Source organism: Halichoerus grypus, chromosome 10, assembly GCF_964656455.1.
Source record: "Halichoerus grypus chromosome 10, mHalGry1.hap1.1, whole genome shotgun sequence".
Lineage (NCBI taxonomy): Eukaryota > Metazoa > Chordata > Mammalia > Carnivora > Phocidae > Halichoerus > Halichoerus grypus.
The window spans coordinates 55,680,714-55,695,132 of record NC_135721.1 but is presented as its reverse complement, the minus strand read 5'-3'; the positions used below and the strand labels follow the sequence as shown (position 1 = coordinate 55,695,132).

The 14,419-nt window shown below is 46.7% G+C and overlaps 1 protein-coding gene and 1 long non-coding RNA gene across 5 annotated transcripts in view; one reads left to right on the top strand and one right to left on the bottom strand.

Moving 5' to 3' along the window:
• Window positions 1–718: 718 nt before the first annotated feature.
• On the bottom strand, window positions 719–10,656 carry LOC118537693 (uncharacterized). 4 transcript variants are annotated; one of them, XR_013441763.1, is made up of 4 exons: window positions 9,715–9,910; window positions 6,814–6,935; window positions 2,622–2,742; window positions 719–2,098 (listed from the first exon to the last, which is right to left on the bottom strand). It is a non-coding gene; the product is annotated as an uncharacterized LOC118537693 (long non-coding RNA). The 4 variants fall into 4 exon arrangements; XR_013441764.1 differs by lacking the exon at window positions 9,715–9,910 and adding an exon at window positions 9,493–9,621; XR_013441765.1 differs by lacking the exon at window positions 9,715–9,910 and adding an exon at window positions 7,193–8,514.
• SLC1A4 (solute carrier family 1 member 4) overlaps window positions 10,178–14,419 on the top strand; it is a 23,574-nt gene continuing 19,332 nt past the window's right edge. Inside the window, exon 1 of the mRNA XM_036095325.2 lies at window positions 10,178–11,026. Within this exon, the coding sequence (XP_035951218.1) occupies window positions 10,500–11,026 (527 nt within the window). The 5' untranslated portion in view covers window positions 10,178–10,499. The remainder of the gene's footprint in view (window positions 11,027–14,419) is intronic.

Sequence of the window (14,419 nt, the reverse complement as noted above, 5' to 3'; positions counted from 1 at the left end):
TTTAGCAGAATCATACAATATTTGTCCTTTTGTGACTGGCTTATTTCACTTAGCATAATATCTTCAAGGTTCATCTATGTTGTAGCCTATGTCAGAATTTCCTTCTCTCTCTCTTTTTTTTTTTTTTAAAGATTTTATTTTTAAGTAATCTCTGTACCCAAAGTGGGGTTTGAACTCACAACCCAAAGATCAAGAGTCACATGTTCTTCCGACTGAGCCAGCCAGGCACCCCTTAAGGCTTTTTAAATATTCTGTTATGTATATGCGTATATACACCACATTTTATTTATCCATTCATCTGTCAATAGATACTTGGGTTGCTTCTACCTTTTTGGCTATTGTGAATAATGCTGCTATGAACATGGGTATATTTCGCTTCTCTTTGATAATTATTATATAGCTTTTTGATCCTCATTCTACAGGAGTGGGTCTTAACCATGTCAGACCTAGCACTTTCTTTCAGCCAAAAATGAAGTTTGAAAATAAGGGTACCTGGGTGGCTCAGTTGGCTAAGCATCTGACTCTTGATTTCAGCTCAGGTCATGATCTCAGGGTCGTGAGATCGAGGCCCATGTGGGGCTCTGCACTGGGTGTGGAACCTGCTTAAGATTCTCTCTCTCCTTCTCCCTCTGCCCCTCCCCCCTTTCTCTCTCTTGTTCTAGAAATAAAAAAATAAATAAAGTTCACCTACCACATAGCTTCAGGAAAATCATTATAATGAAATAATATATATTTTATTGTGAGTAAATACCTGGGAATGATCACACAGGGAATATAATGAAATAATCAAATGTTTGCACGTTGCACATGGTGGTCACAGCCATAAACGTAGCCTGTCTCAGGAGCATTGTATTGGTGACTCAAATACCACAAGTAATGTTGCTTGGAGGCATGATTTCCTAATATGGGTCACCAATACTTAGTCACGTTTGAAACAGAGCCATCTTTCTTCATAATCCACAGTAATTGTAATCACAGAAACACAGTGCATATTTGTAGTGAGCAAAAAATATTTGATGTTTCTGTCTAAAACAGTATTGGGTTCTTGGCTGAGATCATTTTCAACAGCTTCTTCCCCTTGTGGATATCATATAGGACACCGAAACTTTGTGAAGGACACAGGATGATTGGTTGTGCAGGACGGTCCAGGGATTTACAGGATATCAAACATCTTTGGCCCATGCCCGCTAATTGCCAGTAGCACCCCCCCAATCACAATGATAGCCAGGAAATGCCCCCTTCACTCCCAGAACTCCCCCTAGGAGGCAGTACCACCCACGTTAGGAACTGCTCTTCTGCATGCCTCTATCCGTTAAGTCTTCCCACAATAATGCTGTGTGATTTTGGCAGCCACGAGAAAAAAACCTCGCAGACCTATTAGTCTAACTGGCCAATTAGTGTGCTCTGAAACCCACTGCCCATTTTGTGCCAAGGCCATGCTTCCCGCAGGTTTCTCCCAGCCAATGGCTGAGTGTCATGGGCATACTAAGGCAGACCTGTTCCTAGGAGGCTCGAGACTCCTCTGACAGCTGAGGTTGAACTTGCCTTAGACTGCATGGCAGACATGTCTACCCAACTTTCCTTCCCTCCTTCCTTCATTTGGGTCAGACTCACATTGCCTTTTGACAGGTGTCCTGGCGCTCAGTTCGCTCCTCCCTTTTTTCTCTTGCATTGATATTCCCTGCATAAAATCCTTGTACGTTTTATTCCATCTCGGCATCTGCTTCGTGGTGGATTTGGACTAACACTGTAACAAAGAACCACAAAACCTGCATGGCATACAACAATGGTATTTACTGCTCACATTTCTCAGAGTGGTGGGGGGCGGGCAACTAGACAGCTCTGCTGATTGGCTGGGTCTGCTTCCATATTTGGGGTAGTGGGGCTGGTAGTTGATCCAGGATGACCTCTGCTATGATGACCGAGGCCTCAGCTGTGCTCCACGTGTCTCTCTCCCCCGCAGGCATGTTCTGATGGCAATAGCACAAGAGAAAAGCCTAACGTGTAAGCGTATTTCGAACCTCTGCTTGCCTTGGGTCAGCTATACCCCTTGGCTGAAGAAAATCATATGGTTGAGTGCAGACTGAGTTGGAGGACCCTGAAAAGTAACATAACAAAAAGTCAGGATACAGGGAAAGGTGAAGAATGGGGCTATTTTCAGAATCTACTACAATGTCTGTGCATTTTCCCTATTGGTGAAGCACCACTCTTTCCCAGTTTATAGAAAATTGTAACCTCTCTTAAAATTTTCTATAACCACATCAACGTAGAGTAACTTGATAGAGAAGAAGTCTGAAATGCTGAGTATTTACCAGGAGACTCTGAGTTATCCACATGAAGCTATTTAAACTGGAGAAAAACTTCCATGACATTCATTGTCAAGTTAAGGCCCATTTTCTCCCCGCTCCCCACCCCCCGCCTCGATGACCCAGTGCTGTGACTGCCCAGGACAAAGATTAGATCAACTACAGATAGCAAGTAATCTACATTTTCTTTGTGCATTATAGTGATTGGTTGAATTTTCAAACCCCTTCCACACAAAAATAGAGAAGTTCGGGCATGATTATTTTTAAAATAAATTTGAATGAATTCGAAGTTATCCATATGATAACATCACTTACTTGCAGGCCACATTCTTTCTTAAGTAGGAGGAAAATCTGTTGTGTAGCCAGGAATCACATCTAAGCCTAGGTTCACCATAGCTGTGGGCACTGAGTATAGGCATCATTTGTCATGTGTGTCCTAGAAGAAAATGAGTGGAGAACCTCAATTGTAGGCCACAGTGACCTCTCTCTCACTGCTTCAACCTTCTATAACCCATACCTTCTGGTAATGTTTCTCAAATCTCTTGTGCAACAAAATCAAGAATGGAGCCTTCCAACCCCACGTACCCCCCCCCCATTTATTCTCTCTTGTAAAAATAATTAATGTTTTATAATTTTGAAAATTTTTCAGCCTGAAGAAAATCTCAAGAACAAAACAGTTAACACCCATATACTCCTCACCTACGTTTGTCAGCCGTAGCATCTTGCCTCCCCCACTGCATTGGTCTCTGTATAAGTACACACATTTCCCCTTTGCCAAGCCATCCAAGAATGCTGTGCAGACACCTTGACACTGTCCCCAAATACTTCTCAGCACTCTCCCAAGAATGGGGCCACTGCCCTATTATCCAGAACACTGTTGCCACATCTAAGAAACTCAACATTAGGTTTAACATACATGAAATTTCCCCAATGGTCTCAAAATTATACTTTGCTTTTCTTTTAATTCAGATTCCACTGGATTTGGTTGTTATATCTGATTAATCTGTTAGCTGGAAGAATAAAAAATATATTGATGAGTGGGTCCTACCCCAGAGCTACAAAAATAAAATTTCCAGGGTTGGAGCCCTGGAATCTATTCTTTCTAAACTCTTTCTAGATGACTCTGATGAGAGTCAAGTTTGGGGACCACTGAGTTCTACTTGTAAGGTTAATTATCTTTTCAGAAGTCCACCACTGTTTCCCAAACAGACCTCAGAGAATTCTAGGGCCAGGCTTAAATTAAATTAAACTAAATTCTTGGGAGAACCATAACCCATTCTAATTGATGTCCATTTCTTTTCTACCCTATCTAACCTCCCTCTCCTCTAATTCCCCCTGCTTCTCTTCTTAGAATTGTACAGGTGGTATGGCTTATGATTTTTTGACTTTACCATGGTGTGAAATTGATGTGCATTCAGTAGAAACAGTACTTTGAATTTTAAATTTGGATATTTTTCCTAGGCTAGTGATATGCAGTAAGATCCTCTCTCACGATGCTGGGCAGTGGCAGCCCCGGCTCCCAGTCAGCCACACAATCAACAGGGTCAACAACTGATACACTTACAACCAGTCTACACCCATAGAATCATTCCATTTTTTTTTTCACCTTCAGTACAGTATTCAAAAAATGACATGGATATTCAACACTTTATTATAAAATAGGCTTTGTGGTAGGGGATTTTGCCCAGCTGTAGGTTAATGCAAATGTTCTGAGTACGCTCAAGGTAGGCTAAGCTAAGCTATGTTGGGCCATAGTTTAGGTATATTAAATGTATTTTCAACTTACAATATTTTCAATTTTGGGACGTTAACCCTTTAAGTGGAGGAAGATCCCTCCTCAGGAAGAAGGATTTGATTGATAGGCTTCGAAGGCCTAGCCCTAGACCTTTTCTTGGATTTCTCTTTAATTCAAACTCTGTTAACTCAATGCCCTTATAAATATTCTTTGATTGAATCGTGGGGTGGGGTAATGCAGGAGAGGAGGGTTGGCTTGTTGAAATGCAGGTTCCTAGGCCATCCACCAGGCTCAGGAAGATGCACTTTGATCAGCTCCCCAAGTAATCCATACCCCTTTCTTTGTATTTCACTCAATGGACCTTGCAGAGTGATTTACGTTCACTAAGCAACTCAGTAAACATCTGGTTGTGTCAATGAATTAAATTCCTACCCACAGAACCCTTGCCCACAAAACACAGACACCAAACCAACTTATATTCCCATCTTGTACTCATTTCTTCTGATGCTCCCAGTTCACTGTTCTAAGAAGCACACGTCAGCTAACATAGCTTTAGCTCCTCTCTAAAACCATAGAAACAGACTTATTTCTGTTTCATTCTGCCTTTTACTCCCACTCTGACCAAATTCCCTTTTAGTGTTGACTCACAGTGTTTATCTGAGTGTGCACCTGACCTTTTGGTTCTAGGGGCTTCTTTACGGCCCCCTTTTTTCTTTGCCTTCTTTTTGGTGGGTAGAGATGATGCCTTGAGAAAGGAGCATGGATTACGAAGTCACCAGTGCTTTGATTGCCATAATGCCCTGCACACGAAGTTCGTCCACCGTGCAAGGAAAAGAACTTATTTATTACTTTGGATTTTCACCTCACTTGCTTTGTTTGCTAAGTAATCTGATCTATTTGAAAGGCAAATATTCTTTTTTAAAAATCACATTGCATTTTCTACAAAGCTGTTTTGCTGACATGGAAAGAATGAGGCTAAAGTTTAACTTTTTTTTTTTTAATTTTTTTTTAAATGTTTTATTTATTTATTCATGAGAGTCAGAGAGAGAGAGAGAGGCAGAGGCAGAGGGAGAAGCAGGCTTCCTGCCCAGCAGGGAGCCCGATGTGGGACTTGATCCCAGGACCCTAGGATCATGACCCGAGCCGAAGGCAGACGCCCAACCATCTGAGCCACCCAGGCGCCCCTAAAGTTTAACTTTTTAAGTATAATTGTTAAACTATCTGGCATCTCTCAGTAAAGGTAAAGAAGTACTCTAGAATCCAAATTGGCCTTTGTGGGATACGATTTTCCTTTTTTAGTCCATTCATGGCAGAAAATAATTCCTGCTATGTGATTCTAGTGACGCCATTATCATTCTAGTGAAATAATATGGAAAATACTGAACTGGCATCAGATGTGAAATCAGAACTGAGAATATCTCTTTACTAGCAGAAGTCTGCAAGCATGTACTATACAAAGTATTCACCAATACATAAGCATATTAGGAGTGATAGACAGTCATTGTTGACAATATAGGAAAGACACCATTCTTACTTCTTAAATAAAAAAATCCATAGCATTGCTTTAGTGAGGGAAATGAATTCTTCTTCATGATAGATGATGCAGTCATGGTTTTAGGAACATGATTAAATGATGCCAAAGGAACTTTCTAACAGAGTCGTCCAAAGAGACCTCAGAGTAAGGGCATTTGTGGGAGCAATGACGTATGTGTGCGGATCTAGAATGCACACACATGTAAGCTTTAAGGATGTTACTGTGGATCAAAGATGGCAGCAAATTCTTTGCTACTCCCTTTTTTAGAGGTGGAGTCTAATTCTCCTCTGTTGAATCAGGGCTGGTCTTAGTGACTTGCTTGACCACCAGCGTGTGCAAGAAGGGACACTCTGAGGCGAGGTCAGAAGTCTTGCAGCTTCTACCTAGATTTCTTAGAACACTCCCTCTGAGGGAAGTCAACCACTATAAGAAGTTTGACTACACTGAGATCACTCTGCGGTGAGGAATTCCACGCTAGCCACACTGAGAGACAGACCTACAGACAGACAGAGAGAGATGCTCAGCCAGCCCAGCTATTCCAGCCACAATAGTCCAGGCACCCGCGGTATGAATGAAAGAGCCATCTTGGACATTCCAGCCTCAGTAGACACAATGTGGAAAAGAACTGAGGATCCCAGCAGATAGCCAGGCATGTGGCTTTGGTGGAGTGCAGCCATGTCCAGTCATGAAGCCACCCAGCTAAGGCTCCAGCCTGAATTTCTGGCCTACAGAATCATGAGCATAAGAAAATGGCTGTAACTTTATGCTGCTATGTTTTGGAGTGGTTTGTTCAATAAAAATAGATAACTGGAACAGATGTTGAAAAGAAGGTTTATATGACTCAGCTATTGCCACAATGATACAGCATAACACATGACTCCAAATCTCAGTAGGTTTCAACAATAGCATTTTATTTTTCTCACTTAGGGGCCCGTGGGCTGCCTGGGATGTCTTCTTTAGGTAGCAAAGCAGTTGGGTTTGCAGGGGCAGGCTGGATTCAGACACGTTTCTCACCTTTGTTCTGTTGCCAGGCTAAAGGGACAGCATCTACCTGGGGCATGCTGACTCACACGTAAGCAGGAGTCCAAGTACAACTCTGCAAAACATTTCGATGCCTCTGCTTGCTTCACATCCTCTTATTTCATTGGCCAAGTAGGTCATATGGTCAAGCTCAAAATCAAAAAGGTGAGTAAATATACTCCAATCCAAGTGGGAGAAACAAGAGAGGAAATACTTACTGAACAGTACTTACTCCAACCTATTGAGAGTTTCAAGCATCAAACGATGGTGGTGGTGGTGATGGCGAGTGGTATCAGACTGGACCACTTGTAAGGTATTTTGTAATTTGGTACTTATACATCTAAAATCCAGAGAAAACACATGTAAGTGTTGCAGGGGGAGGTGTCTAAATACAGGAATCAGTGACTTTTTGTACTAAATACCAACAAGGAGGAGGCGTGTAAAATTATGAAAAGACAAAAGAAATGTAATGGAAGTGCAGAAGGAGAGGAATTAAGAAAAAAAAAAAAAAAGGAGAGAAAGAAAGCAGAAAGTTAAACCCTTCAGCAACTGTTGGGGAGGCCATGAGCAGATAACCTGTCTCTTGGTTTGCCTCACCTGGGCAGCCAGTCCCTGAAAGAGGCCCCCAGACACCAGTTCCTACTTAAAGAGAAGTGTTTCTAGTTCAAACATTAGGCACAGCATAAGGCGCCCACAACACGGCTCTCCCACTCGGCACCACTTATGTCCAGGGAAAGTGCCAGCAGGGCAGGTCGTTCGTCACTCCCAATGGAGGGTTAACTATTAACACAGCTCTGGGCTGCACAAAGCTGTGGGCAGCAAGCACGGTGGGAGCAAGGGGGCTTCAGAAAGGCTTTGCAAGAGAAGTGAACTGGGACTGCATGGAGAGGCAAGAAAATGTGGAAGCAGCACACAGCCGCATGTTTGTAGCGTGCCTAGAGGGTACAAGCTTGGAGAGGGAACGGACACCAGATCCTGGTAGGTGTTGAATGCCAGGATGAAGAGCGTATTCTTAATTCAGTGGGAGCCACTGAAAGCTTTTGAACAAGAAGTGGTATGAAAGAGTATGGTATGAAGGAAGTGGTATGTCCTAGAATACAATTCTTTCCTGCTTCTTTAGTAACAGAGCACCAATCTTTTGTTAAAAAATTAATTTAATTAATTTATTTATTGAAGTATAGCAGACACACAGTGTTACATTAGTTTCAAGTGTACAACATAGTGATTCAGCAAGTCTATATGTCAAGCTGTGCTCACCCCAAGGGTAGCTGCCATCTGTCACCATACAACGCTATTACAATATCATTGACTATATTCCTTACACTGTCCCTTTCATTCCCACAACTTATTCATCAGAAGCACCGATTTTTAACTGGGAATATGCCTGTGCAAACTAAAGATTACATTTCCTAACTTCTCTTGCATCTACGTAAGGTCATGTTGTAAATTCTGGTTAATGAAATATAAAGCACATAGCGTGAACAACTTTTAGGAAATATTCTTAAAGGGAGAGGACACTGCTCCTTCTTTTTTTCCTACTGGAAAAGTGGAACCTAATCCTAACATGTATATTGTGCATTAGGAAGATCGGCCTGGGGCAAGGCAAAATATAGGATGGCTGGAACAAGAAGAGCATTGGAAATAGGAAGACTAATTAGGAGAACATTTTGGTAGCCGAGATAAGAAGTGAGGAAATAAGACCTGAGCCAGAATGGCAGCAGTGGGAATGGATGGGAGGGGTGGATGTGATAAATATTCTGAAAGGAGTGTCTGTGGGACTTGGCAATTGATCAGATGAGAAGAGACACTAGAGAAGGACGAACCAAAGGTCACCTGAGGCTTCATACAGACATGACTAGGTGGTCAATAATGTTAATGTTAGTAATGTTAGCAAATATAGGGGGTCCAGAAGCCTTGAGGAATGCCACCATGAGTTTGATTTTGGACGTGCTGTGGGTATGCTTGCAGGACATTCAGGTGGAGATTTAAAGCAGGTAATTGAAAATTCATTTCTGGAGCATGATTTGAGAGTCCTTTGGGTAAAAGTGGTCATCAAAACAAAGGGAGGGGCTGGTTGGCAAAATAGAGAGTCTATCTGTGGAAAATCCTTTCTTCAGTGCACACAGAGAAATAAACTGTGTTCTGAAAACATAAAAATATGTTCGCATGCTCCCCTCCTTCCATCAAAAAAACCCCTACAAACCCCAGCCAATGGCTGGCTGACTGGCTGGCTTCAAGCAAGGAAATCCTCCCAGGTCTCAAAATTTGGACAGCTCCTTAATGTTCCTTAGGAAGGCATTTGGATTTGTATAAATATCTGTCATGACATGTTCAAAGATGCCTCCTTTTCAGCAAGAGATCTAGAGTAATTGCCTTCCTCCTTAGCTCAGGTTAGCCACATGTAAGAAGACTCCCTTTTCCCAGAAGTCTTAAAAGACCAATTCCTTTCAAAAGCAGAATGAGAAAATATGAAAAAACTAATACATGTGACAGAGTAAAACGACTCTGCAGAGGTCTCTCATATATCCGCCATGACCAGAGCAGATATTACATAAAAGTTGAAATAAAAAGGAAATGAATTGAATGTTAACATTAAGAAACCATCTTTGCAGGCTGGCTAAACCACTGTATGTACAGTTTTCCTGTGACGGCTGGGGGCCAGAGATGGAAGAGGTTAAAATCCAGTGGCTTGTGTACTACGTGGTAGAAATGCAACTGCAAGTGGTGGCAAGAGAGCTGTTGATTCTAGAAGAGTTTTGCGTCTTCAGGCTACATACAGCCCGCAGACAGCTGTCGGGCAACCGGGGGCCTATCCGGGAGGCTTTAAGCCCCTGCATTGGAGAGCGCTAGCACGCGAGCCCGGGCGCTGGGTTTGGTGCCACCCCGGTTTCACTTACAGGTGAAGATTTGTCACAGCCCTTATCGAACGTGGGATAAGGCTTTTCTAATTCATCCACCCATCATCCATCTTCCGTCTCAGGGCCAGGCCTGCGCTGGGCACCCTGGCGTGCTTTATCCTACAGGACTCCTGGAGGAGGGGATTTAGGCAGGAGGAGGACGCGGCCGGAGGACCGTCCGGGTGGGGGGATGGGGGGGTGAGGGGGTGGGGGGGGCCTCACCGCGCGCGGCCCTTTTGCAACAGAGGCCGGTGTGTTCTCGGACAGACCGCGGGGTCGAAGGCACCAACTCGGGAGGGAACCCCTCCCCTCCCCCAATCCCCAGGCCAGGGAACGCGGCTGGGCTCCACATTCTCCCGGGCCCTCTAACCCCGAGGGCCCAGATCCCGGCCGGCCCGAGCGGCCCGGCAGGTGCCAACGAGCCCGGGCCGTGCCTCAGGCCGCGCCCCGTCGCGGTCACCCGGAGCCCGCCCCAGTTAGCGGGGCCGGACGGCGGCTGCGGGCGCCCGGATTGGCCGGCTCCGCCGGCGCCCCAGCTGCCCTGGCAGCGCCCCCGGCCCTGCCGCCCCTCCCCCCGCGCCGGCCTCCAGGGCGAGGGGCGCGCGGCGGCGGCTCCCGGGCGCTGATTGGCCGAAGCCGCGGGGGGCGGGGCGGCGGGTGTGAAGGGGGCGGGCTCGGGCTGCTCCCGGCTCCCTCCCTTCTTCCCATCTGCGTCCTCTCTCGCGGCTCCCGCGTTGCATCATCTCCAGCCCGTGGCCGCTGTGGGAAGGCTGGGCGCGGCAAGATCCACTCAGGCCGGGGCTCCAGCCTGCTCTCCCTCGTCTCTCCTGGCCCTTTCCACACCTGCTTCTGCACCCACGCCGGGAGCTCCCCGCCGGCCGGCTCCCAGAACCCGCGGAGCGCAACCGGCGGACGTCGCCAGCTCTGCCTGATCCGTTCATTGAGAGCCCGGCTTATCCCAGAGCCAAGTCTCCCGCCTCCTCCAGTTCGGGGCCGCGAGCAGCGCCATGGAGAAGAGTAGCGAAACCAACGGCTACCTGGACGGCGCCCAGACGGGGCCTGCAGCAGGGCCTGGCGCGCCCGGGTCCGCGGTGGGACACGCGCGGCGCTGCGCGGGCTTCCTACGGCGGCACGCGCTGGTGCTGTTCACCGTGTCCGGAGTGGTGGCGGGCGCCGGCCTGGGCGCGGCGCTGCGCGGGCTTGGCCTCACCCGCACGCAGGTCGCCTACCTGTCCTTCCCCGGCGAGATGCTGCTCCGCATGCTGCGCATGATCATCCTGCCGCTGGTAGTCTGCAGCCTGGTGTCGGGCGCCGCCTCCCTCGACGCCAGCTCTCTCGGGCGCCTGGGCGGCATCGCCATCGCCTACTTCGGCCTCACCACGCTTGGCGCCTCGGCGCTCGCTGTCGCTTTGGCGTTCATCATCAAGCCTGGGTCTGGCGCGCAGACCCTTCAGTCCAGCGACCTGGGGCTGGAGGAGTCGGGGTCCCCTCCGGTCCCCAAAGAGACAGTGGACTCTTTCCTCGACCTGGCCAGGTAACGCCCCCCCCCCCACCTCGCCAAGTGCACAGTGAGGGACACAAGCTCTCTAATGCATTCCAGTGCGTGCGCCCCCCCACCCCCCCACATACACACAGACACACACACCACCTTCATACACTGCTAAGAGTTCATTCTTAATTGGCTGCTGGTGATGAACCAGCCCTACCATTAGGTGGGAGTGTTAGGGAAGAGCAGCTGTCCCACCTGTACTGTACTCCTTGTACCATCTGGCCGCCCTTACCAGTAGGAACGTTCCAACCATACCCCATTATCTTCACCCTGTTTTCTCGGCGCTGTCCCGAAAGCTGTTGGGAGCATTAGTTAAATTTTGCCTGTATCATCCTCACCTGTAATCTCTGGCCTTCCCTGTTTCAGCCCTTAGGCTGAGAGGAAGGTGGCAATTTTTGAAGACTTATCAGGGGACCCAAGGATAACAGGGCTGGGGTTAGTTGTATGAGGCCCACTGCCCAGAAACATGGCTCTCCGGGGGGCTTGGGACAGGTTGCTTCCACCCCATAGTCAGGATCACTGTAGAGTATTGTTGGGTTTCAAGGAGCTTTATTTCTGGAAGGGTGAGTTCTAGAGGGGAAGGAGTTTTGCCTGCTCTTTGTGATTCTTAGAGGTTGCATTTTATCCCTTGAGATGCAATGTCGTTTTTGGATTATCCAAAGCCTCAGCCTCTCTTGGTTTCTCCATTAGCCCAGAGTTCACAGATGGGAGAACTGCAGCCTGGAGGCATTTACGGTCCTGGCCAGGTTCAGCTGAATGAGGAGCTCAGCTGGCTCCTCCAGGTTTCCGAAAATTCTGGATTCGGAGCCTTGGAGGTATGTTTTGTCTTGAGTCACTGAGGCAGAGCTCCTCGTGGCTGAGGCTACAAAAAACAGCAAATCCTGGGCAAAGTGACTTGACTTCCTGCTATTTGCTTTTCTCCCTCTGGAAAATGTGATGAATGTCTGCCACTTGAGAGTGTGTTCATTTGAAACTACAACAACAACAATAAAAAGTCCAAGGCTTTTGTATTGAAAAAAAAAAACCCCAAAAACAAAACACAAAACCAGCCCAAAAACCTCCGATGAGGGGGACCAAAAAGTTCATACCAAAAAGGCAGATGGGGATGGCCTAAGAGGACTTTGATGTGATCACAGTCTTTGGTATCTGGCAACTTGATATTTGGTCTTCTGAGATCCTTAAAGTTTTGGGACTTTTAGGTGGGTGCTGAAAACAAAGTCTGCTGAGGTTGAGAGTGCTTTGGGCTTATTACATTCAGTGTATCAGTCAGTTTTCCCCAGGAGGGAAGGTGGTTATGGGGTTAAAGGATTCTTTTTTGCAGGGATCAGTGGCCCAGGGAAGGGAGTATGGATGCCCAGCTCTGATCTGCTGGTGGTACCCCAGAGGGAGGCTCAGTAGCATTCTTTTATCTCCAAAAGAGGGACAGTAGCCCCCAAATGGCGCAAGGTAAGGTGAGGGGTTACTTTATTACCACCTGTCTCAGAAGGGACATCTTATTTCTTGATCGTGGTTTTCTAGTTTTAGATCCAAGCCCCTACAGCTGCTGCTTCTGAAGCGAATGGTGACCCAGCATCATGGCTTAGTGGTCTGTCTGGGTGCAGACTTTTCAGTGACTTGGGCTGCAGTTGCAGGAAAGGACTAAGAGAACCTTTGTCATGGCTTGTTGGGAATAGGCAGCATTTCATAATGCTTCCACAGCCAGCCTCCAGCTGCTCACGGATAAAGGTAGGGCAGGTGCTATGATCCTGTTTTACGACTAAGGAAACTGAGACAGAGAGAGATTAAGTGATTTTCTCAAGGTCACAGAGTGGTTTATTGAAAGAAGGATTAGCAAAACTATGGGTCTTGTGCCCCACAGTTCGGGGTTCTGCTTCTCCCACTCTTCCCTCCCCCAAGTCAATATGCCATAGTAATGGTGCCATGCTGCTGGTCCAGTCTGCCATCTCAGAAATGTTTGCTCTGGGCCAAAAGGGAATCAGGTAAGAATATGATTTGGGTCAGGGCAGATGCCCACTTCCTCTAAACAGAGGACCTGAGCCCCGTCAGTGAAGGAAAGCCTGTGTACCGCTGTTCCGATTTGCCTTCACATTGAGCAGCTTGTGAGAGGGAACTGAGTTCTGAGCCATGTCTAAGTGCTTCCTGAGTCCCTGGGTCAAAGTTTTAAATTTGCTTCCTTCAAAGAAACCCCGCAGATACTGATTTTATGGGACTCTGGGCACATTCCTTGGTAAAGGCAGGGCGCAGTCCTTTCGGCACCAAAGAGCCGCTGAAACAGGTTATGAGGAACTCAGTCATTATGGAACTTCTTGGTCCCTAACAAGGCTTATTGATTGTGAGTCCTAGAGCATGTCCCTAATATCTGTGTCTCAGCTTCCTCATCTCTGTAACGGGCATCATGAAAGTACCTGCCTCGGAAGATTGTTCTGAGCGTTACATGAGTTATGTCTGTAAAGCTGTTTGACCAGGGCTGGCCCACTCTATGCTTACTCTGGTTATAAATGGAGCAGGATTACAGAGCTATCGGGAAGTTGTGTTTGTTTCACATGAACTTATGGGCATGGCCCTCTTTTCATAGTCTAAAAGAAAAGAGAATAAATGTGGGGGGGAATGTTTGGGGGAGCTCAGGATGACTTGAAGCTAATGTTTTTAGGTGTGTTGGGAACTACATGGAACTTGGAGAAAAAGAAGTGAACAGTTACTATGTTTTGGACTATCAGAATCAACACTGTGGGGAAAAAAGGGGGAGGGTGCCTGGGTGACTCATTCGGTTAAGCATCTGCCTTCGGCTCAGGTCATGATCTCAGGGTCCTGGGATCGAACTCTGCGTCGGGCTCTCTGCTCAGCAGGGAGTCTGCTTCTACCTCTCACTCTTCCTTTATGCTCTCTCTCTCTCAAATAAATAAATAAAAATCTTAAAAAAAAATCAACACGTGGGAATTTTGGAAAATGTAGAAAAGTCAAAACTGAGCACAGAAGAGCCTTCCATTCTAAAAGGGAGCAGAAATCCTCACATACCCTCTCTGACATTCCAGTTTCTGCATTCCTGCCCCCCGCATTGCATGTTTGTGGTCTCCAAAGCTGACCATCGACCTCAGTTTTCTTCCGCTATAAGTGGAAAGGATTGAGACCACCGGCTTCTAACATTCCCTTGGGTGTTAAAATTTGTAGTTTTCAAATGGAAAACCAGAGGCTTATCTGCAGAGGTGGCAGGTAGGGACAGCTCCTGGGTGGGGCCGAGGGCTCCTTCTGGCCCCAGGCCACTGTCTTTTGCAAAAGCTTAGCAGGATGCAGCCCTGTGCCTGCCTGGTAGACACAAATGAGATTTTGCCTGTTGCCCAGTTTTCTAGGCCTTATATTTTTTTCTTGTGCTCATTTTCT